The 26,596-nt window shown below is 34.2% G+C and overlaps 1 protein-coding gene across 2 annotated transcripts; it reads right to left on the bottom strand.

Moving 5' to 3' along the window:
• Positions 1-1,466: 1,466 nt before the first annotated feature.
• Positions 1,467-26,433, bottom strand: LOC123549591 (protein FAM102A-like). Of its 2 annotated transcripts, XM_045337820.2 has the most exons (10): positions 26,376-26,433; positions 23,663-23,761; positions 22,735-22,910; positions 20,916-21,036; positions 20,108-20,298; positions 18,952-19,100; positions 18,506-18,656; positions 17,607-17,661; positions 12,178-12,295; positions 1,467-11,697 (listed from the first exon to the last, which is right to left on the bottom strand). In XM_045337820.2, the coding sequence occupies exons 2-10, from the start codon at positions 23,663-23,665 to the stop codon at positions 11,645-11,647; spliced, it is 1,017 nt and encodes a 338-aa protein (XP_045193755.1). In that variant the 5' UTR covers positions 23,666-23,761; positions 26,376-26,433; the 3' UTR covers positions 1,467-11,644. The 2 variants fall into 2 exon arrangements, with proteins under 2 accessions (XP_045193755.1, XP_053380833.1); XM_053524858.1 differs by lacking the exons at positions 1,467-11,697; positions 12,178-12,295 and adding an exon at positions 12,302-15,557.
• Between the last annotated feature and the right edge of the window lie 163 nt (positions 26,434-26,596).

The raw sequence follows: 26,596 nt of genomic DNA, 5'->3' as shown, positions 1-26,596 counted from the left end.
AGCCATTTCTCAGTAACTACCTGGTAGAATTTCATGAAACTTGAAATAAACATGAACCAACATACTGCGATGATGCCCGTCAAGTTTTTTTTTTGGATTGGTCAATTTCCCTTAAAGTTATTGCCCTTGATTTAATGAAAAATCCACGTCTGAAGCCACTTCTCAGTAATAAGCTGGTAGAATTTCAAGATAACTTGAAATAAATATGAACCTACATACTTCGATGATGCCTGTCAATTTTTTTTCAATTGGTCAATTTTCCTTAGAGTTATTGCCCTTTGTTTAAAAATCTACAGATTTGTACATAACAAACCAACCAATTTGTAGAATTTCATTAAGCTTCTTTCATTCTTTTCCATGAAAATTTATTTATAAACGTGTGAAGTTCTGTACCAACATCTGGTCACCACATTGCCTTGGTCACCCCACCCCCCTCCCTCCAAAAAAAAAATATTAAAAAAATTGAAATTTTGTACCCTCACCTGGTCCAAAAAAAAAAAAACATTAATATTCTGTTAAAATGATTTTGACTAATGAAATTATTTGCTTCTTAGTAACAACCTTAACTTCTTGCCGGATATATTTTTTGGCCATTCCTCACCACAAGCCCTTTTGGCGGGGGATACCAATTCATCGAATTTGCTTGTTTCTTATTATATTTGTCATTCAACCTCTGGTTCATCAAGGGAAGTTGGCAGCTACTTTTGGAAAACAAGTTGATTCTCAATAGGTTGAACCCATCAAGAGCAATAATCTATGAATAAATCTTCCCTGCAGGGCTTGGCAGTCAGCAACTACAGAAACATCTAACTTTATAGTAGTAGTGCCTGTTGATTTTAAGGTCAAAGGGTGAAGGATCAAGGTCTTACTGACATTAATTGTGAACTATATTTTAAATTAAAGACTAAATAATCTATTTTCTGCAAGGATGCTAAAAACTAAGTTTGGTAGAAGTCATCAAGCAGTTAGACTGAAGTGTGCTTCAACATTTACCTATTACTGTGACATTGACCTTTGACCTCAAAAGAGCACGTGGATCATCTACAGACTACAGGCAGTCATCCTATAAAGTTTCATCACTGCAGACCAAAGCCTAAATCTCCACTTGTTGTCGGGGAACGGTTTTCAGTCTGAAGGTCATTGTAACCTTGACCTTTGATCTATAGATCCCCAAAATACCAGGGGTCATCTACTGACATTAAGCAATCTTCCTGATGCTTTACAACTGTAGGTCCAAGCCGTTTTCAGTAATTTTTCAGTCTTAAGGTCACTGTGACCATGACCTTTAACTCCCAACACAACTGTGGTCATCTGCTGACCACAGGCAAGTATCCATGGAGATTAACAATTCTAGGCCAATGCGTTCTCAGTTTTGAGCAGAATTCAAAGCGTTTACTGACCACCATCAGCTTAACAATATACTCCCACTTCTTTAAAAAGGGAATAATAAATAAGAAACAACTTGCTTCTCTAGCATCATAGATGTTTTATTATTTTTTATACAAATTGTTACTACATTTTGTATATCATAATATTCAGTATAAACTATGCAAAGAAAAAACAAACTAGACCTATCAAATATTTTGACTGTACATGAGTTTTCTAAAAACAATAACAATACATTCATAACATAAACAGATGAAAACCAACAAAAGGTACCATTTAATGTTATTTTCAATTTAACAATGGTATTTTATCATCTTGATATGAACTAAAGACACTATTCCAGCTTGTGACCGGGTTTTATCTTAATTAAGAAAAGTAATTAAATTACATATTTTTAAATGATTCATTTTGACAATTGTTAATAGTGCATTAAGGCGTAAAAAAAATAAAATTGTTCGTTTCCGGTATCCTGACCTACCCTAAATTTTTGGCCCGACCCTGAATGTTTTTATGGCCTTGGTGAATATTTTTTTTAACTTTTTGACAAAAAGTTGCAAAACTGCACTTTTTATGCTTTAAACATGTTCAGTTAGAAATCAATTTACTGATGCTCTGAAGGCATGACCCCCTTTTTTTGAGCATGTTACCGGAAACAAAGAATTTATTTAGGGCTAAGAAATAAACGGCCAATTTAAATAAGAAACTCTTTGCGTATTCTGTTTCAGACCATACTTCTGAAAAATGACATCTTTTTCATTATAGGTACTATTTTGTTATGTGGAAGCTCACATATCAATTCTAACTTAAAATTTATAAGTAACAGAAATAAGTTGACCTTGAAAATTTAACAGACATAATCACAAACGTTACTGAGAGTCACTTTATACAGGAACTGAACATTAAAATAACTCGGAAAATATGGTGTCGGTTTCTGAATCCAAAATGTTTTTGTCAATACCTTTCAACAGGAGCCTCAATCAGCGAAACTTATATTACACCAAAAAAAGCATTTTTTTAACCTTTAGCCTGTTAGCGGGGAGTTAGTCTGCCTTTGCGACCTGTGCAGACCAAGATCAGCCTGCACATCCGTGCAGGCTGATCATGGTCTGCACTGTTCGCTATTCAGTTAGTAAATTTTCAGTGAACAACCCTTCGAATAATAAATGGTATTGCCCAAACTGAATGATGGAACAGTCCATTTTAGAAATTTAGCAGGCTAAGGGTTAAATAGCTTTTGTTTTTCAAAACACAACTTTTCTTTACTCAAATCCTGTAGTAGTATCAACATAAATTATTCCTCATATCTATTATTATAATAAGTAAAATGTAAAAATTACACAAGCACTGAAACTGAGATGTCAAGAAATGTTTGTGAGGACTACCACTAAGTTTAAATGAACAACTTCATTATGATAGCATTACTTTTATTTGTTTTGTTGGGTTTAACGTCGCACTGACACAATTATAGGTCATATGGCGACTTTTCAGCTTTGATGGTGAAGGAAGACCCCATGTGCCCTTCTGTACATTATTTCATCACGGGCGGGCACCTGGGTAGAACCACCAACATTCCGTAAGCCAGCTGGATGGCTTCCTCACATGAAGAATTCAACGCCCTCGAGTGAGGCTCAAACCCACATCAATGAGGGGCAAGTGATTTGAGATTAGATTCCTTAACCACTCGGACCTGAAGGCCGCCACCATTACTTTTAAGTCCTGCAGCTATGTAACTATTATCATCAAGCTCCTCATGTTTTTACCATGGCATTACTTACTTAAAAATTACAGATCAGTGGAGATATTTACATTCGTAAATTTAGTCCAGAGAACAATAATAATGAAAACAGGTCACTTGATGTCTATGAAGAACTGTACCTTTCAAATGGACAAACTGCTCTATGATAACATTATGAAATCTTCGGACATTAACAAATTAACAACTGTTAATATTTCTATATTATATGATGAAATTTAGAAGGCACTTGTGCAATTATGGTATTTGGTATTACTGTTCTGCATATAGAAAAGTGAAATTGTTATCTATATGCAGAACAATAATTTCGTTTTTCAATGGCTGACACAAACATTATGGAAAGTAACGCAACACAAAGTTCAGGTGGTTAAACAAAACATTTTGTACATTTATTATGACATTCACTTTAGTGTATACCAAGTATTAGGATACACACCAATCATAGATTATAAATGTAATATGATCAACTTCCTATCATTTTCAGATAATAAAATGTTTAAAGAATACAAAATTTGTCAGTTTCTTGCAAATATAACTATATGAAAAATTACACTATGTTGGGTTTTTGAAAATCAGTAAAGGCTTGCACCATATATTGACAGTATTTAAATTGGATTAAAATATATTGTGGACGTTTTAGTAATTTTGTCAACAGAAATCAATATAAATCAAATGGGCGTCCATAAAAGGTCTAATTATTTTATATACTGGTTATTAATACATGTATATTAGTGTAAATGAAATACGTGCATTCATAAATACATCTTTGAACTATATTCATATTGTCATTGGTAATAGACACAAATTATGTCAATGGCAAGAAAATAAACAGATAATAGTTTTTATACTATGAGCATAAGGTTACACACTTAACACAATGCTTAATATACTTTCAGAATAAATTTACTACTTGTATTTACAATTTAAGGGTTTTTGTTTAGGATTTTTTTGGTAATGAAAGACAGATATCAGCAATATTTTCTTACTCAGAACACAAAACATTTATTGGATAGACTAGTAACACAAGGAAACATGTTAACACAAAGTAATTACTAAATATATATGAGTCTTTTATGATATTTTTGTTGCACAAACCTTACTTCTGTTTGTTTTACTATATAATTTAACAGCATCAAAAAACAAGAAAGAGAAATATTTAATGTTTTTTTTTTTCCTACTTTTTTTTTTCTTTTATCAATATTTGTCTTAAATTAAAAAAATCCTTTGAATAAAAAAAAATCCCAATCATCTTCTTATTTGGCCGACTGTTCAACCATGTTGAAAATGGGCCATTTAAGTGGCAATAAGCAATGTAAGCACAATGGGTATAAACTTTACATTATACAATCGCCATGTAATAAACACAAAATGACATAAAAATACTATAACATATAATGATCACAGCTACAAGAAAAGTTTCCACCATAAAATAGCACAGAAACTAATAGGAAGCAGTGGGAACAAAACTAAAATGAAAAAAAAAAAAAAAAAAAAAAAAAAAAAAAAAAATATACATATTGGAAAATCAAGATGTTTAATTCTATCAACACTAGTACGTAACATTTAAATTACTTACAAAATGATTTAACAGTGATGTAGTCAAATAAAAAGAACCAAGATACCTTTTTTATGATGAAAAATCTACTGAATGTAAATTTCTGGCTTTCAATGATTTTATCCCGTAACCTGTCTGTTTACCTATACCTGTTTACCTATACCATAAAGCTCTGGAAATGAGAGATTGAGACAATAAAAAATTATCACATACTGTTCTAAGGAGTTCAGAAATCTCCCATGTAACCCTTTATGTCTTACAATATAAAACATAAAAACAATTGTCACTGATAACATACGACTGAGAAAATGCGTTTATGTATGCAACACAAAGAAGAGATCAAATACAATTGTATGTAAGTCAATCATTCTACTTCTGTATAAACTGAGACCTTTTTGCAAATTAATTTTAAAGCTCTACTTTTTGAAAGTACTGCAAAATCAAAAATAATCCCAAGCACTTGATCTTTTGTTATTTTTTCTTCTTCTAGTTTTTAACAGAAACGGCTATGTTCAACCTAATTTTAACAGATATGAAAACCTTATGAAAATTGATCATGTCAACAATAGTTGGAAACAATTTAGTTTTACCATGCCTACATGTTCTCTAGTACTGAATAGGTTCCCACAAGTAGTAGTGTATAGGTTCCCACAAGTTATTATTATTATACCACATTTATATAGCACACTTTTCAACATGTTCAAAAGTGCTTATCAGATGATTTTAGCAAGGAACAATACAACAAAACAACCAACACAGAATTTGCTAATTTTCATGTTTTTTTTTTTTTTTAAATTAAACAAAGTTCAATGGCTGTGAATTTATTAAATACAAAGAACTTGCAGAATTTTGGCCCAGCAAATGTCTAGATCATTTAATATCATTAGAAATCCATTATGGAGGGAAAATCACATTTGCTTAAATGCATTTAATTTTGTACCATATCCAAATTCTTTTAATGCACAAAACTATCTAAAAGGGTGTGAAGAAAATTTGTTCCAATTGGAAAAGTAAACCAGCAAAGCAAAAATATAGAAAGGAAGACATGTTTAGTTTTTCAGTCAACTTCTATACGAGACAACTTACAGAATTTTGCATTAACACAAAATGTCAAAATACAAGCTTACTGTCATGAGTTAGTCAAGGGAGTAGAACCAATAACTGAAGAACTGGCTTATTTCCAATACTGAATACTTCCTACATTACAACTTGATAAAATACTAACTGTAAAAACAATATGAAGTAGCACCAATTGTCTGACCTCTGATCCGTGTACAGAATCTTGTATGTAGATACATGTCCTAAATTGTTTTCATAACATTTTAGGTCCGAGTTTAGTGCAATGTCTATATGAAACTCTTACCCCCCCCCCCCCCCCCCCCCCCTCCCCACCCCCGAAAAAAAATACTCCTTTTATATCTTGTCAAGTTTAATGAATATTTGTTTACACATACTGTCTTTAAGTTAAATTATTATATACAAAGTAATTTACTTTCCTATTTCCTTAATAAAATTATGGTCACAAAATCTTGACAACTATAATAGTTTTGTATGGTGAATTTTTGGTTTTGAGATGGCACGTACGTATGACATAATTTCATCAATAACTTAGGGACTACCACTGGGACACTAAAAAGGGAAAAATTTCTACTTAAATTGGAATCTAGTACTGAAGGGTTGTGATGGTAAGTAACAATGTGGATGACACATTTTTTGACATGAACATAAATATATTAATTTCTTGTTATCTCCTCTTTTGGAATCTTGTTATCTGAGATCTAAATATTAGATCACCATAATGGAAAATATTACTGAATCCATTCACCTTGATTATCTCCCTTTGTGGCTGTTGTAAAAGTTCATGAGCAATATTTTAACTGATATTTCCCTAACCATGTAAGTATGCAGATTCTCTATTTGAGCCGTGCCATGAGAAAACCAACATAGTGGGTTTGCGACCAGCATGGATCCAGATCAGCCTGCGCATCCGCGCAGTCTAGTCAGGATCCATGCTGTTCGCTAACAGTTTCTCTAGTTGCAGTAGGCTTTAAAAGCGAACAGCATGGATCCTGACCAGACTGCGCGGATGCGCAGGCTGGTCTGGATCCATGCTGGTCGCACACCCACTATGTTGGTTTTCTCATGGCACGGCTCATTTAGACAGTTCCTTTTTTTTTTTCTTCAAATAATAAACTTAAAAGCCTTATGGGCATAAAGATCTTCTCAAAAACTGGCATAAAGGAAGTTTGTCTTACTGTTACAGAGGATCAATGCCAATATAGAATAGAAACCTATGCATTCATGTGTCTACATATGTAAGTTATAACAGTGTTGAACACAGACCAAGATAAAAACATATAGCTAGCGTACAATGGTGGTTTTGTAAGACCTGAGACTTACAATACAGCAGTAAAGTATCACATAAAGCTTTATTTACATTAATTACAAATAAAAAGAACTACTAAGAATAAAACATTGAAATCTAAGCATACTTTACATTTACTTGCACTAATAAGGATACATGATTGTGAACAACTTCAAACAGCCTAATTAACACCTATTCTAATATGCTCATTTCTGTTAAAACACACTTATGCTAAAACGACGTCTCATTAACGTGTGATGATGTCAATGTTTTTGCTGTAACCAAGAAAGAGCACCACTATATTTTATCTACTGTTTTAGATTGAGGGCATACTTGAATTGAAATAATGTATAGCAAAATCATGTTTTACCTCAATTAATACAATCAAAATCGTTTATACGTTGTCAGAATAATTCACCTGGGCTACACCTTTGTAAAATTATTCCGCGGATGTATAACATCTTTCCATGTATTAATAACGTTAAAACACGGTTTTTCTATACATTATTTCTTATTCTAATATGCTTGTTTCTGTTAAAACAAGCTTATGCTAAAATGACGTCATGTTAACGTGCGATGACGTCAATATTTTTGTTGCAACCAAGAAAGAGCGCTGCTATATTTTATCCACAGATTTAGATTAAGGGCATATTAGAATCGAAATAATGTATAGCAAAATCGTGTTTTACCTAAATTAATACACTCAAAATCAGTTATACGTCGCCAGAAGAATTCACACGGGTTACACCCTCCTGAAGTTATTCCACAGATGTATAACCTCTTTCAGTGCATTAATACTGTTAAAACACTGTTTTTCTATACATTATTTCTTAAATTAACTTTATATGAACTTATGTACTGATAATTAGTTTTCAGACAAGAACTCGTACTTCTGCTATCTAAGAGATCACTGAGAAGTTAAAGTAAGTTACTTGGGCAGTCAATGCTCTTGCTTCTATATATAGATGGAATTCAAGGAAAATGTGAAGGATTCCCATTGTGTGCCATTAAAATATTCAAGGAAATTTGGGTATGGTCAACTGTTAAATTACAAAATTTAATGACACACATGTATTCTGAATTCCATAGGACAGAGTGTTTTACTTTGAGATAACTTGTTGGAGTTTTTCAAGAACATTCCCATAGCCCCATATACAGGTTTACATGACATTTACATTTAACATACGGTTTGACATTACCAGGCAGTTGGAAGCAAATTTTGTTATACAATTTACTTATTTCATATTTTAGCATGGTCTATCCTTTATTCAGGCAACGACTTTCTTCTTTGACACATCAAGGAGTAAATCACAGGAATTTGAGGGACAATATCCAAGTTTACTTTGATACAACAATAAGTGGCAGTTTTGTTGAATCTTACTTACACAGTTTTACTTTAAGAAGTAACTCTGACCAGACTTAAAAATCTCTGCAAGATTGCCTGAGTTTCAACATAAGTGAGTTCGAGAAACCAAGTTTACACTTGTAATGAAATCAAACCTTAAATTGTACATTTTAAAAAACCTACCTCCCTTTCTGGCAAACAGTAAATTAACGTAGTTTAACTTGTGCAAAAAACAATAACAATTTTATGACTTTCAGTTACTGGGTTTCTTTTTTTCTCCATTAAAACCAGTAAAGCTAAAACATTTAACAGATATTAGCCTACCTACCCTTAAATAATTTTCCTTAACACTGCAAGATCAAGACCAGTTTAACATAATCATGACTTACAATTTGCTTTGAAACAAAAACAGCAAAAAATACATAATAAATATAGATCTGCAACTGAATACAAACATGTGTTAAATGATTATTCTGGATCACAATATAATTAAGATGCCCTTTGAATAAATAAATTACAGTGCAAATGTTACACAATGATACTTGTAATATAACATGAAAAACGTTATATGAGCCGTGCCATGAGAAAACCAACATAGTGGGTTTGCGACCAGCATGGATCCAGACCAGCCTGCGCATCCGCGCAGTCTGGTCAGGATCCATGCTGTTCGCTTTTAAAGCCTATTGGAATTGGAGAAACTGTTAGCGAACAGCATGGATCCTGACCAGACTGCGCAGATGCGCAGGCTGGTCTGGATCCATGCTGGTCGCAAACCCACTATGTTGGTTTTCTCATGGCGCGGCTCATATTATATGTAATTGGGTTGCATTAAAGCATTTATTTGTCAATTACAGCAAGTAGTATTATTTCCGGGAAGAGCAAGCACTTGGGTAGAACCATAGGCCTCTCCCAGGTGGATCCATGATAAAATCTGATCAGAGGTTTTCGCTGTTTATGAAAGAAATGTAAAATGCCCTAATGAAAATGATATGATTTTAAATATAAATGAATTAAATTAATTAATTATTAATTAATTTAAATAATAAAACAAACTGGCTTTTACTGACACAAGAAAGTGTTAAAAACACACTTAAAATATTCCACAACCAGCCATTTCATAAAAACATATCTAAAAGATTTTCTGAGTATTTAAGGCTGGCATTTATTGACTACCATCTCCAAATATATTCTGAAAGGACCTAAGGTCTGTCCAATAATGTTCATAATAATCAGCATGTCTAAACCAACAATGTTTTCTGCCTACTCTTTTTACATTTTAAGCAACAGCTGTTTACATATTTTCTTCCAGATATATTGTCAGTATAATTAGAAAGTACAAAATGACTGAAAGCCATTACAGCTCTGTAAACAAAAATAAACTACACATGTATGAGTGTGTTATTATAATCAAACATATAGTGGCCTTTTATAATTAATGGTCCAAACTTAAAAGCAATACAAATAATTAAAAAAGTTTTTGTCACAGGGTATAGTCACTATATTAATACAAGCATACAATTGAGAACATTTTCCTACTAACATGAGTACAGTGAAACACCGACTGCTCCAAACTGCAAGGGGATGGACATAGATGCACAAGTTATTCAGGGTTTCTAGCCATCCAAACATAGAAAATATATGGAAAACTGCTGCAGAAAACATCAATTGCTTGAGTCAGCACAGGTGCTCTAGACACGATGCTCAAGGGAGCAGTATTTCACTGTACACAGTTAACTAACAAATACATTTAACAGTCATTGATTAAAACCTAGTTTTAACTTCTAGATAATTAGAAAGGACTGTGCACATGTTGTGAACAAGTAGATCTTTTTTTAAATATTCTTAGAACCAGACATTATTGAAATAAATTTGTTACACTGTATACTCAAAAACACATTTTAAGTGTCTATAAAGATCAGTTGGCAACAAAATTAAATCTTAAATCTTTTTACTTAGGCCTATGAGAGAAAATTAATGTCTACGAATTCAGATTTCCTGCAGAGGAAAATCTCGTGACAGACTTAACAAATAAACAAACAAGACATCTAATTGTTCAGAACAAAGAAATCTCCCGTTTCTTTAGGAGCAGCAGTTCCTATATGAACAAGAATGAAGCAGTTTAAACGGCCCCTTAGTCACTCACCTGATGATGGAAACACATCGTATTACTATATGTGAACTTCCCTTGTTGAAGCTTTCGAAATATTTCTAACTTTGAGACGTCTGTGCATAAGCATGCTCCCAACCTAAGTTTTGTGAAGATCCACCAAACGGGTCATGGAAAATTGATTTCAAAAACAATAAATGGTGGATGTCAGACTACACACCTATACTAATTGAACCCCGAACCTTTGGTTCAAGTAAGCCGACATTAATGTATCATTTTAGATAAATAATCTTTGATGCATATGACATATATACACATGTATTCATATGAGGTTTTTGTTGATCTCAGGCACATTGTAGGGGAATCACTGAGCACAGTAAAAACTTGTTCTCTCCTTAGCAACACATTGTGTGACATCTATACAAATTACCATGACAAAGCTAAGAGAATCACACATCATTTAACTTCTTCAGAAAACTTGACATTTTTGTCTTAATAAGTCAAATTAAATAACAGTCCAACTTCTTTGACTTGCATACTTTCCTTCACTCTAACTTATTATCCAGCACATATAAACTGTATAATAAATTCCAAATTGTTTTATTTCTTAATATAATCAATATGAAATTCATTACACCTTAAAGGCTTATAATGTGTCTGCCATAATTTTGAATTCGAACTACAAAAATGTACCCAATAATTCTTATTCATATACCAGGGTATGTGGCTTACTAAGTAAAATTTATAATTTTTCAAGGTAAGCTTACTGTTAATACCCATGCAATTATTAGTAGCATTCATAAATCCATTGTAACTGTATAATGATTAAGATGCAGTTACAAAAATTTCGTATTAACTTGATACTTTAAACATTTTTATAAGATGCCGCTGCTAGACATCAGCACCGATATACCACAAAAATAATGCCTGTACCTATTGCACTCTCTCATTTAACAATGTGTCACTTCTACACATTTTAAATATAAAGCATCTAATGCCAACATTTGTTCTGGAGTTTGGATGAAGCTTGATGTAAATACTGCTGTTATATAGCTGTTGCTCTACTCTGTGAGATTTGATTTTGTAGGGACATATACACTCTGTTTTTTCTGTTTCTAGAAATTCTGTAGTCCTCATCTAAGAGCCATTGTGCCGTCCTTTCCAACCAGTAGTTGCAATCCAGCAGCTAAACCACAAACAAAAATAATGAGAGCCACTAGTTAATAGTTTTGGACATAAAAAATTCTCAGAATATATTATATAAATATTGTGATTAAAAATAAAAGTATAACAGAACAGAGTTAAGAATGGAAAATTGCTCATTTCTTCAGTGTAATCACTGAATCTTCAAAGAAATAAAATAGCAACTTGTCTTCTGAAACAGTCAGTCCTTTTTTTCTGCATTGTCTGGGCATGTGGATTGTTAAATATTGCAAATTAATTAAACCATCCTGTTGTACTGAATAATCAAAGGACGTAAAGTTATTAAACTTAGTTTGGAGGCCAGTCTCAGAATGCTGCATTCCTATTGGTCAAATTCAAATCTGAGCTCAAAATCAACCAATCAGATGCTGGAATTCTTAGACTGGTCTCCAAACTGTTATACCATCTAAGACTATGGGCCCTTATATTTCCATCATACTGGAGTACTGCTGAAAGCTCTTACATTCATCCATTTCAATAGGTTTGAGATCAGTTGAAGCGAGCAGTTCTTCTACGAGTCCCTCAGCATCTACACGAGTCTGGTCCACACGACGTTCTTTAAATGAAGATTCTTCAAATTTCTGCAAACATTAAACAAATTTAAGTAATAGCAAAAACAGTGAGCAGAAACAAATGACAAATAGCAATTTTTTTTCATTTCCTATTAACATTTCATAATATTATGCCTCATTTTTATTGCCAATGCAAAACTCCAACATAACAGGTGTCAGATATTCTTCTATTTTTTATAAAAATTTACTATATGTCTATTTTTAGCAAAAAAAATATTATTAATGCATTGGCAATGTTTACTGTCAGAGTTTGTCAAGATCTGCAGTATGTTTTTTTTTCATTCAACAATATACATTCTTTTGTATAAGGTAACACTTTCCCCTCCATTCCCAATTGGAGAACATAATCAAAACTAAATTTTGGAGTAATGTTATTACATATAATTGATAAAGTATACATATCTAAGTGTTAATTATTGGTAAAATGGAAATTCTAAAGTGAAAATTTTGTCACTAAAATCTTTGAGAACAAATTTGGAAAATACATTGTTTAATCAGGACACTAATTTTGGGGTATTTTGTGGTTTTGTCAATACACAGATTCTGAGTCAAATCACAATATACAGAATGATCCTAAATATTTTATCATTTTTCATTTATTTTTGACATCCATGAAATAACGTTCATACAAAATAGCTGTTTTGTCCCTAATCACAAAACTTTAACCAAAAGTCCTTTAGCCTACTAAAGTTCTAAAATGGACTGGTCCATCTTTCAATTTGGACAGTACCATTAACTGTTAAAAGGGGTGTTTACTAAAATGATACTGACTGAATGGCAAACAGTGCAGATCTTGATTAGACTGCACGGATGTGCAAGCTGATCATGATCTACACTGGTCGCGAAGGCAGAATCAATCGTGTTCAGCATGATAAGGGTTAAAGCCATAAAACTAATTGATTTTACGATAAGTGAAATACTACTGTAAAATTAGTCACACACACTGAAACATGAATAATCTCAAACTTCAAAACGTATCATTTAGTTTGATGAAGGAACTTGAGAAATTACATGTCATAGTTGCTAAGCATCTTGTGCAATATATTTTCATTTTCTTGTATTGCAATAATGTGCTGTATTCTGCACAACCAGCACCAAATAAACTACAAGCTATAAACAGTACAATTTACCTATTTTCTTACACCAAGCTACTATATGTGCTATAATTTGAAACTAAGCATCAATAAGTGACCATACCTAGATGAGTAATATTCCACTGTGTACAGTACAATGTGCATGATGTGAAATGAATTTGTTCAATAACCGGGAGCAGGGTTATGTAAATAAGAGTGTCCATTACCCATCCAGCGGGTAGCCATAAGCTGGTTTGAACCACACCTAATGGCAAAATCATGTCTTGGAAAAATACAATGTGTGTGTTCCAATTTAGCTTCTTTCTAACATTTTTTAATTGAGGCCAGTTATCTAATTGCTGCAGTGAGCTCAATGTTTTAACTTTATTGTGCTACCTCAATGGAATATCACATCACAGACACTTGACATGTTACCCCACCCAGCCAAGTCCCCACACCTGACTAACTAGTTAATGCTGAGTGTCAAGCAAGGAAGCTCCCAGGGCCATAAAATCTATTCTACAACATCTTTGGTATGACCCATCTGGGGATCAAATCCCAAACCTCCTGAAAATGAGGAGCACACTCTACCACTGGCCCACTGCTGAAGTTAGGTAGAAGGTAGTTCAGTACTTTATCCAGACATAGGATTTCAGAACACTAAATCATCTTCCTTTACAAATCATCCTACTTGCATTAAATGATGGGGAGATCCATATCTTATGACTGCTGAATATTCAATATCCTGTTGCTAACAAACCATGTAATCATTTTGATCTTGCCAACTACTCTTTCTCTCCTGTCACTGCTGAATTTGATCACTTCTTACTCAAGTATAAAAGCACGACTCGAGAACCCAATATAGAATTTCTAAACTGATATATAGTACAAATGTCTATGTCCCCGTGAGGGGTTTGACATTAACGGAAGATAGTATAGTGGGTAATCAAGTGACATCTATTTACTAACAGTAATGTTTCAAACTTGTAGAAGAGTGAGATTAAACAGTATATATGTGATGATAATTCAGTAAGATCATTATAAAACACTACACACTGAAGATTAATTAGACATGAGCTTCTCTGCTGGTTAGTTGGTTAGTGTTCTCTCAAAATAAAATACCTAATATACCTTCTGGGGTACTAATAGTTGAATTCTCTAAAGGGGAAAAAATCCATTGTTACAGCTGTCAAAACATTTCGCTGCAAAATTGTGCAACTTCATCCTAATTCAGACAACTATCTCCTGTCATATTAAGGGTAAAATTAACTTATTTTATTTATTTTGTTGGGTTTAACGTCGCACCAACACAATTATAGGTCATATGGTGACTTTCCAGCTTTGATGGTGGAGGAAGACCCCAGGTGCCCCTCCGTGCATTATTTCGTCACAAGTGGGCACCTGGGTAGAACCACCGACCTTCCATAAGCCAGCTGGATGGCTTCCTCACACTCTGCCATGGAGGCCCCACTAAAAATTAACTAATTCAAGTCTAAGTGACTTTTGTAACATGTATACTGGGAGTCTGTCACACTTACTTTTGGAAATGCTTTTACAATCAATATCAGTGGAACAGATGAACCAAGTTCTTCTGAGCTTTAAATATCTTAGTAAACTTAAGCTAAGAAATAGTCAACTTCAGATTTTAAGTAAGCACGTCAAATAATAACAGAACAAAACGTTTTAATCATATTAATTAAATCTTACACTTTTCAGATGAAATAAAAAAATTTATGGAACTACAATTAAAACTAAGAAAGAAATAGCCACAATGAATAACAATTAAGTAAAAACACAATCCTAAGAGTTCAGCTTTGGACAATATAACAAAAATTATATGAGCTGTCTTTAAACATGAAGTGAAGCTAAACCAACTGCAATTTCTATATCAGCAGCGAATATACTTTATAAGAGTGACCACTTCATTTTTTTCTCATTTCCACTCCTTCAATTTTTTTTTCATAACTGTTGGTGACATGGTCAGTTGTAATAAAGGTATTAAGAATAAAATAGAATAGCTGTCATTTCTATATGAAAATATATAACAAAAAAAAAAGGTAAAGTCCTGAAAAATATGAGAAGTGAAAGTGCTTTCTACTGTGAAAAGTGGCATGTATATATTGTTACTTCCCCTTATAAAACGTCTACAAACACACAGTGATGAGACACTATAATTAAACACTACCTACCTTAGAACCCTAAAACACGTTTAAGATAAAATATTGTTTTTGAAATAATGTACATGTTCTGTAAACTATATGAAATTGAAACTAGAGATGCTTTTGAGAAAAGCGCATGTCTCCCACAACTGCCTTGTTTGTCTGGATGGGCTAGACAAGCGGATCCAATCATGGCCTAGACGACTGGATCAAATCAGTAATTCAAGGGCCATAATTCATCAAAAGCATCTGGGCAGATTTGGCTAGTTATCAAACTTGGCCGAGGTCTTATGGTCAAACACATTTTGTTCAAGTTTGGTGAAGATCGGATGAGAAATATTCGACTTAGAGTGTGGACAAGCATTGTGACAGACACACGAACACACAGGCAGACAGGAGTAAATCAATATGTCTCCCACACCACTGTGTGGTGGGAGACATAATAATGGCTATGCTCTTTCACATATTCAAATAACTTGTGGAAATAAAATCAACAAAGGTTGTCGGAAGGACAGTTCACTCGACTATTCGAAAATGTTTACAAATGGAGAAGAGAAATGATAATGAATGCAACAGAAAAATTGTACAGATATAACCTTTACCCTGCTAATTTGCTAAAATGAACTGGTCCATCATTAAATTTGGACAATACCATTTATTATTCGAAGGGGTGTTCACTGAAAATTTACAGAATTAATAGCGAACAGTGCAGACCATGATCAGCCTGCACTGGTTGCAAAGGCATAATCTCTTGCCCCTAGCAGGCTAAAGGTTAATTACCTTAGTGTGTGTGTGTGTGTGTGTGTGGTGGAGGAGGAGGGGTAGGAGTGTAATGAGGGGGTGGATGTGAACTAAGAAACAAAATGGTGAAACACAGACAATATGGTGGGGAAAGGGTAGTAACTGGGGGTAGAAGTTGTGTGGGTGTGAGGGATACTAAGAAATAGCATGATAAAAGATAAAATGGTTAAAACGTAATGAGTTGGTGGTATAAGTATGGAGAATATGACCAATACTAAGAAACAATATATTTCAGTTTAAAGTTTGTGTTATAAATATAACAAAAATATTTTTGTGGGATGGGGATGAGGTGAAATGGAATATTGGTAGAAGTTGAGGGATACCACAGACCCTAGGAAACAAAATGAAAAATAAGTTAGTTTAAGAAGATAAGGTGGAAGTATGCTGTAAAACTTCTAACCAACACAACTTAGTAACCTCAACTTTTGTGGTAACTGACATTAACCCCAAAGGATGTCTTCCCCAAGCCCCACCCTCATGTGAAGTTTGATAATTATAGGGGCAGTAGTTAAGAAGATACAATGTACAGGGAAACTGCAAATCTTGCCATAAAACTGTGACCAACACTATTCAAAACATGACCCCAGTGACCTTGACTTTTTGGATATATGACTCTAAACAGTCAAATGTCTGCTCCTTACTAAGACCAACACTTTTTTGAAGATTTAAAATATTAGGGGCAATTGTTACAAAATTGCGAAAAATTGTTACAAAACGTGAAGCCTGCCATAAAACTTTAACCAACACTATTACAAAACATGACCCCAGTGACTCTGACCCTTAGGATTCTTGACCCTAAGCTTACAGATTTCTAATAGTGTAATTGAGATCTTTGCGATTAAACTTGAAACTGAGTTCAAAACTGACCTTAAAATCTATGCTGGGTGAGTACAATAGCCCTTCTTATTCTTCAAGTAGTTGAGATAAAATCAAACTTTCAGTTAAATTACTTCTTCTCTCTTCTTCACAAAGGCATTGTAATAAAGTGCAATTTACAAACGGAAACTAATTTTGCAACTGAAACAGACATAATTATACATCCAAATGGTGATACCCAGTAGGTATTATGCCATTATTTTGCAATTAATAGAAAATTTCTCTAACATTTTCGACTTCTTGCAACAGATAATACATAACGTGATTAGTTAGAAGTATTTCATATTTTTCAATACAAAATATCAGCACAACTATTAAAGTTGCTTTAATATAAATACAATGGGATGCACAAAAGAAATACTAGTATAATGTAGGACCTATTTACAACTATATACTGTTGTTTCAACTTACTCTTCTCCGTTCTGCCTTGGCAAACTCTGTGAGAGATGAGCCTGCACTCGGACTTCTGTAACAGAAAATACATAAATCAACTAGGCTGCTTTACTTTCATGCTTTAACCACAGGATTGAATCTGTCACAGCTTGGTGTACAAGATTCAAACACACAAGCCTGGATTCAAACCCCCTGTCAATGCCCACTGTACAAGTGAAACAAACAAAACAAGATTCAAACCCATAAAACCAGATTCGTACATACTTTTGTGCCTGGTGTTCAAGATCCGAACACAAAAAAAGGGTTCAAACCCACTGTCAGTATGTGCTGTACAAGATTCAATCACACAAACCAGGATTCAGACACACAACACTAGATTCAAACACATAAAACAGGATTCAACCCCACATTTATTATTCTAAGGGCCTAAATCATCAAAACACTCTAGTAATTCCTCAATGTTTCATACAATATAAAGTCAACTATGAAAGACTGAGAAATAATACAATGTCTTCTTGCTTTTAATGTTTAATCCTCCTTTCTACAGTAAGTCAGTCCCACAGTTAGTTAACCAATCTTCATTAAATTTGTAATAAAGATATCCAAATAACAAACTTTCCAAATAAATCAAAGATGCAAAATAATATACAATTAATAAATATAAATTCACACAATCTGAAGTTAGAACTTAAATATGTTATGATAGATGATGGCTTTCCAGTACCAATCAGCTGAAGTAACTCAGTGCCCAGGTTTACTTTTTCGCACCAATTCACTCCGTGTCATAGTACTGTAATGACAGCCCATCACTCATTGCCCCTATGGCATCCTGTAACTGTCAACGTTTACTGGTGACAGATCAGAGCTCACTTTAAGAGAAAACAAGTACAGGATTATACAAAAGTAATTTTTCGCACCTTGTATGTGTAGGATGACCTTCCTGACTGGTTCCACTACTGTTTTGTCTACTGTGGGTCAGGGAACCGTAGTTGGAACCATTCCGTGAATGCTGACTTGTATAACTTCCATTCCGTGAATGACTTCTCTCAAACTCCTTCTCAGATCCCTCTGAAATTAAAACACAGCTTATAAAATGCTTGCATCTAACGAAGGATACTTAGTAGAGACAGCAGTAAACTTATGCCCATGACTTGGTACCATGACCTCCAGCTCAGAAACCAGACCGACAACGCACCATATCACCATGCTTAACACAGTTAATAAAATATCCAGTTTAAACTTTTTGACTCCGTTCAAATTCATATCTAATCAGAAAACAGCAATTTACTCCTACCTGCCTTTATTTTTTCTGGTATGAATCTATATGTAAAACTCTTCCCTGCTACAATATGTCATTATTTACCTCTAGATATTACACTTGGTCGGTCTTTTCTTGGCAAACTCCCAAACCCACTGCTGTTTGAGGCCAGACTACTTTCCTCAGGGGAGGTAACTCTGCTCTCACAATTCTCCTCTTCTTCACCAGGTACCAAAAATTGGGACTGTGTCATCCTTCAACAAGAAGAAATATTCTCATTTTCAGATTTTACAACAGGTCTTAACATCTATAAGTAAAATGATATGATATTTTTTCACAACTCATTTCAGAACAAAACAAAGTAAAAACACCCTAAGAGCAGCATGTTCCAATGGCTTTATTTCAAGATAATAAAATCAACAAAAGATATTTATATGTAAATTTCACACTCAGAGCTTAGGTTCCGTGACCTTTAAGCTTATACTGAAGGTGAAAGCAATATGTCTTCATCCAGACTTTACTTCAGCCAAGGCAAGATGCTTGGCAGAATCAATACATTTATGCAATATAGGCAGATGGCCACCTCCTTTCTCGCGTTACAGAGGTCTTCCACAGTTAGATGGTTGAACCTCTTGCACATTCTGCTGATACTTTTGGTCTATTAACATTACAGGCAAAAGGTTTCAGCTAATCAGTGGTCTTACGTGAAATATCTTCACAATCCAATCAAAATCCTCTGTGAAAAGCATGGCCATGTCCATTTCAGTATCAATGCTGAATTACAGGAAATTCTGAATATTTTTATTTCTTGAAACAAATAAATATCCAGTGAGTTAGAGGGGTAAAATCTTTATCGACTGGTGTTATTTTGTTTTGCCTATATTCATGAAAATCAAGTATTTTGCTAAGATCTTGCTTTGAGTTTTGGTTCAGTGGTCAAATAAAGATAATTGAGAAAGCTCTCCCTGTGGTAATTATGAGCGCAATATGCTTGCCAATTAAGAGAAACAAATACAACAGAAGTTCCTGTTGGGACTATGATGTCTTCTTCAGTCTCTCAGCAACTAAATTTACTTTTATGAGATTTGAACTTGAAAGTATTTAGGGGAAGGTGTTATGAGTAACTTCAACAATTTCAATGTGAAATACCCTACAAATTATTAACAGATATTTAGCTACAGGTATACATAATTATGACCTTTTCTTTTCATAAATCACATATCATCAAAGTGTGGAAGTGAAGTACATATTTAATACATACACTTTAAAGACAGGGTCTCCTGATAACAAGGAGACAGTCATTGTCACTTTCAATGTAGAATTGTCCTGCCGATGCTTGGAATCATAACCTTCCAGCAGGAACCGTCTCTGCTGTGAACCAGAACCAGCAAACTCTGACAGGTTGATATCAGCAAAACCCAACTTCTGGTAGGATTTACCTCCCTTTAATTCCTGGGAATATAAAGTTTGATTATTGTTAAAATTCCATCAAAATATTAAACATGCATGCGGCAGTAGTTTGTCTGAAATGGGTTTAATGTCTTTTTTCAACAGTATTTCACTTTTAAGTGATAATGGTGGCTAGTTAATTTTAATTCATGTGACAGTATACAGTAACATAATTCTCTACACAAATGAATCAAGAGAGCAGTATAAATTAATTCAGATATATTGTCTCCTGTCATACTGTCACAGATAAGATTCACATTATCTCTAGATTAATCTTGCAGCCTCTTGCTGGAGAGTTTGACCTTGACCTACAGAGCTTACCCATTGGGCAGAAGATGCTACAGGAGTAACATGACGTCTGCTTAATTTTCACAGTGCCATAACTCAGGTCTTTATTTCCCACAAATACAACGGAAACATACGTGTACATAAGAATTGACTTCCACATAACTTGATCATTATTTTGAAAATTTATCGCATATTCTGCAATAATAGCCATTTCTTATTCAGAGTTGTTATTCCTATCAACTGAAGAATTAATTTCCTACTTTTCAACATCTTGTTCCCTCATTGAAGCCCTGAATATGCGATGTTTTACCAGAGTATAGAATGCTACATACCCTTCTAACAGAGACCCTACATACACACGGGTCCAGTATCCCTGTGTTGGCACTGGAGGTCATTTTACAGTCAAATGAAAACTTGCTGCTCCATTTTACACAATGGTTGTACACTTCCTTCCTGGAAACAAAATAAATATCATTTTATTTAAAAACTTACATTTTAGTGTAAAAGTGTTTTCACTACAGAACTGATTTTATAAAAAAAACAAGAGCTGTCGGAGGACAGCAACGCTCGACTATTCAACAGTCTTGTCGACTGAATGAATACGAAAGTCGAAAAAGGGGCATAATTTAAAAAAAGCAAAATAGGGTTATGGAACCTGCATAGTGCTTATCAGCTCATGACAGTGGACAAGTGTGTGAAGTTTCAATCCATTCCCATTAGAGGGTACTGAGATACCAGCCTACATATAAGAATTTAACCCAAAACTCCTAAGTTTAAAAAGGTGCATAATTTTGTAAAATGCAAAGTTGAGTTATTGACCCTTTGCACTGCATGTCATATCATGACAGTGAACAAGTGTGTGAAGTTTCAATCCTTTCCCATTAGTGGATACTGAGATACCAGCTTACATACAAAACCTTAACCAAAATATTCTAAGTCGAAAAAGGGGCATAATTTTGTAAAAAAGCAAAATAGAGTTATGGAACCTGCTTTGTGCATGTCAGATCATGACAGTGAACAAGTGTGTGAAGTTTCAATCCATTCCAATTAGTGAGTACTGAGATACCAGCTTACATACAAAACCTTAACCAAAAAAATTCTAAGTCGAAAAAGGGGCATAATTTTGTAAAAAAGCAAAATAGAGTTATGGACCTGTGCAATGTAAGTCAGTTTATCACAGTGAATAAGTGTGTGAAGTTTCAATCCATTCCCACAAGTGGTTACTGAGATACCAGCTTACATACAAAACCTTAACCAAAAATTTCTAAGTCGAAAAAGGGGCATAATTTTGTAAAAAAGCAAAATAGAGTTATGGGACCTGTGCAGTGTAAGTCAGTTTATCACAGTGAATAAGTGTGTGAAGTTTCAATCCATTCCCACAAGTGGTTACTGAGATACCAGCTTACATACAAAACCTTAACCAAAAATTTCTAAGTCGAAAAAGGGGCATAATTTTGTAAAAAAGCAGAACAGAATTATGGGACCTGTGCAATGTAAGTCAGTTTATCACAGTGAATAAGTGTGTGAAGTTTCAATCCATTCCCACATGTGGTTGCTGAGATACCAGCTTACATACAAAACTTAACCAAATCGGGACGCGGACGCCGACGCGGACGCCGACGCATGGGCGAGTCCAATAGCTCTACTATTCTATGAATAGTCGAGCTAAAAAAGCATTTTTTCTTCTTTCAAGAAATGCATCCATATTTATATCTAAAATCTTAAACATGGTACAAGTATAATTCAATTAACTACAAGTGGATGATTTCAATCTCACTGCTTTTAGTTTATTAGGGGATTATGTCTATCTTCATTTTTAAAACTAGTGGTGTTAACCCTTATCATGCTTGACACGACTGATTCTGCCTTTGCCGCTTTGCGACCAGTGTAGATCATGCTCAGACTGCACAGATGTGCAGTCTGATCAAGGTCTGCACTGTTCGCCATTCAGTCAGTATCTTTTTGGTAAACACCCCGTTTGACAGTTAATGGTACTGTCGAAATTGAAAGACGGACAAGTTCATTATAGAAATTTAGCAGGGTAAGGGTACTGTATCCCTTTATCTCAAATATTCGTGGTATATTATTTGTCTTCTTATGTCAAACGTTGTATACAATTTGTATACAGAGATTTATAAGCATGATACAAACCTCCCTGACAATTCAGAAAATCCACCCTCCAGAAGACGGATTTTGGCAAAGAGAATTCCACTAACAAACGGCACAGATGAAAGCTCTTCAAGGTCAAAGGTCACATGAAACTTGTATTTTTTCTTTCTAGACATAAATGACATCATATTGTGTGCCACAGAAAGTGGGTTGGCTACCTGTAAAACAAAACACATGCCTAAAATTACACACTGTCCTATCATACCAATAATCAAAATATTTTATATGTAAGGAATACACATATATGCAATCATAACATGTTAAAATGCTTACTATTCTACGCTACTGCTCAGTGTAAGAATCTGAAAAGCAGATCAACCACCATTCTTATATCTCCCTTGTTTTCACATAATGAAGGTTCAAATCCTTAAAGGAGGAGAAAGTACATGTACACAGGAACTTCTGGAGGCATTATCTGAGACACATGGTCAAAACCCATACAAACCAGATGAGTGAGTTCCTCAAAAGACAACAAAAGCAGATTTTGAACCTATGTTGGGGTAGAGATGAAGTGAAAATAATGCAAGTATTAGAATATCACTTGGGCTGTAAAAGGTAAAATATACTTTTAGGTATTACAAAAACAAATGTAAAACTAACAGAATTTCTTGGTTTTATTTCTTGACTCGCTCTTCTGTGAACAAAAGACAATCTTTCAACTTCCTAATCAGAAAGTGGTTTAATCTTTTGCCTGCTGGCAGCAAGTGATCTTGCCTTTACGACCAATGTACACCAAAATCAAGGCTGATCTTGGTCTACACTGTTCACTACTCAGTCAGTAAATTTTGAGTGAACACCCCTTTGAATAATAAGTGGTTCTGCCCAAACTGAATGATGGACCAGTCCATTTTAGAAATTTAGCAGGCTAAAGGTTAACTGTAAGTTTCAAAACTTGAAAGTAGACAGTTACCATTTTATGTTGGGTCCATCATTTATATTCTTGCCTTTGTCCAATTCCAATCCATCATAAAATGTACACAGTTCTTTAAACTTTTTCTATTCACAATTCCTGCAATAGAACACATTTATATTTTCAACAAGAAGGAGAGACCACCCAAGGTACAATGTAAATTGTAATACATTTAATTTCATGGACTGCTCAACCCGGGGCTAGAGAGTGTAGATGGTAGCTTTCATTTCCACTGCCATCCATGAACAGGCTCAACCAAACGGAACCTGCAACATTTTCATGCTGTGTTGGGCGACCTGTGTCCAGAGTTTCCATATTTTTTATTTCATTGAAAACTGCATATAATTGTAGTGGCTTGAATCAAGTTCTTAACTTGTACAGATAAAATAATAGGGAACTTTATGTAAATGTTTGTAATTAATTTCAACTGACCCAACCACAAAATCTATGAAATTAAGTCCCAAAAAATACTGAAATATGCTATATACATGTAACCTGGCAAAGAACTCTAGGGATCAATATGAAACCATATATTCTTAAAACTGTAAAACCAATACATTCACAATAATGTCAGAGGCCTAGACTTGAAACACAAGTCGACAATCTGTTGATCTGACTGCAAAATTTGACAGATTACTATTTGCCATTAATTCTAAGGGAAACATCTAAGAAATGAAGTTCATGACTTTCATGAAACAGACTTGATTCATCAGTAAAACAAAAAGAGGGACAGAATATAAATCGTAAAATGGAACTTTTCACAACTGTTGCCTTGGTAAAAAACAATATCTTTACCAACTGTCCAATTATACATGTTTTACCATACTGTCCTGTACTTAAAATGCTCCTATAATATTCTCAAAAAGTTGCACCCCTTTTAAAAAGGAATGCCATTTGTTAAGATTTTTTTTTTCAAAATTGCTGAAAACGATGTTAGACTTAGTTATGTGAAACTTCAGCACTGGGACATTACTACAAGTGCATCAAAATGAAGATATGTAGCAGTTCTTTGAAAATGTAACCTGGTTCTTGAAAATGATGAGTCTTTTAAATATGTTGACCTGTCTGGAAGTGTGACAATTTTGTGTGGCTCTTTTCCATAATTCAAGGCCAATATCAGTGAAATGACAATCCTTTTGTAGAACAGTAAACTTATTGAAGTTTTTTCCAATGTAACTCTATACATATCTGAAACAAATAAAGGGCCATAACTTCATGAAAACTCATTCAAATGGAACCCACTTCGCACACCCATAAGGACAGAGAAATCGCGCTGACAAATTTCAGGGTAAACAATATCACTGTCAATATAAAACTGCAGCTGGCAGTAAAGGGATATGATCGGTCATTCAGACCTGATACACTTATTTCATATAAGTGGACATCTAAGAATTGCAGGCTCAGCCACTTCTTTGCAGTTAGCCCAACTAATTGTACGCAAACCGCGATATTGTGATAATTTCACAACCCACTTACCGTTCAAAACATTGTGGAAAGTTTTCCTTCTATGTGTATGTAGCCAGCGACGCAAATCGCATTGCTAACTTTGGAGGCTTCAAATAAGTATTTAAACCCAATTTTTCACACTAAAAATTACTTGTCTGGAAAGCTCATTCCATGATCCCAAATGCAATCATTCTATGTCTTAAACTAATGAGAAAACCTCCGTTTTGTAGGCAAAACACTTTTAAACTCCATGTATGTCAGTGTGTTTTCCGCTTACACAGTTAAATTCAGTCATATAAAGTTGTGTGTGTATCGATCGGTTTATTTTTAAACCCTGATATACGTTCTGCACATTTCATTGGTTACACGTTTATACATTTCAAATTTTATGTATACAGAAGGTGTTATGGTAGGTTTAACATGCCATTTTATAACCTTTTGTTTATAGTTTGGCGTTTTTAAATCACTGTTTATGTTGCGTCGATTTCCACCACAGTTTTGACCCTAACTACTTGAGACGAAGAGGCAGACCTACAGTAAATGTCAGTCTGTGAAATCGGTCTGCCTTGCAGTTGAAAAATTGAGACTATAATTTGCATATAAGAATTCTTCTTCTTCTTCCGGATAAAGTACAGGGCCCACTCTGGAGCATCGACGCACTTGGTGAACTATGTACAAGGTGACTGTGAGGCGTAAACATTGTGCAGATTTAAAAGACGATAAAATCATGAAGTGCGTCTAGGGTTGGAGAGCCTGGAGTCCCGCCTTGAAGCTGTCTAAGGTCTGGGACATGGCTACTTCTTCTGGAAGTTGATTCCAAAGTCGAATGGCAGATGGGAAGAAGGAATGGTGGAGTAGTTCTGTACCACAGAATGGTAAATAGTACTTCGAGGTATGTCCTCGAGTTGCCAGTGTGGCAGGGTGGGAAATATGCCGATGCAATTTAACGAATTGTGTAAACTTCCCTTTAATCAGTTCAGAGGAATCAAAATGTCGTTCATTAAACTAAATTAAAAAGGATAAGAAGATAATCTATCAACTTCATACATTCTTTTGATTTATATTTTGATTTTGTAAATAGTTACCATACCCCACCCACATCAAAATATAGGGCGGAACTATTGAATACAGTAGCAAAAATGCAACTAAGAAATATGGCATAAGGTAAATTTATACGTCACTGGGAAAATATAAACTGACGCAATCTTTTACCAATGAAAAACTTGGAAAAAAACTTAAATTCTACAAATAAATACATGAAAACCACCTTTTTCTTCGATAATTGATCGCACCGTTTGGCCTGTTTTGATGCTATTACGCATGCGCATAAAAATTTGTGTACTCGTATCACAGATATACAAACACTAAATATTTTATTGCTGATGGTTGTTAAAAAATTTTTAAGAATATTTTAGCTTGTTTTAATTAGACCCATTCTCCACTGACAAAATTGTAAATTTTAACAGATATTTTCCTGGAACTTTTTCA

This window comes from Mercenaria mercenaria, chromosome 15 (genome assembly GCF_021730395.1).
Source record: "Mercenaria mercenaria strain notata chromosome 15, MADL_Memer_1, whole genome shotgun sequence".
Lineage (NCBI taxonomy): Eukaryota > Metazoa > Mollusca > Bivalvia > Venerida > Veneridae > Mercenaria > Mercenaria mercenaria.
This window is presented reverse-complemented; position numbering and strand designations above follow the sequence as displayed.

What these genes read in the sequence shown, in the direction of transcription:
- LOC123549591 (XM_045337820.2), bottom strand. An exon ending in GTAGGGTCTCTGTTAGAAGG is followed by an intron (nt 20,299 to 20,915) that starts GTATGTAGCATT and finishes TTATATTCCCAG; the next exon opens with GAATTAAAGGGAGGTAAATC. An exon ending in GGTCATCCTACACATACAAG is followed by an intron (nt 17,662 to 18,505) that starts GTGCGAAAAATT and finishes TTTCTGTTACAG; the next exon opens with AAGTCCGAGTGCAGGCTCAT.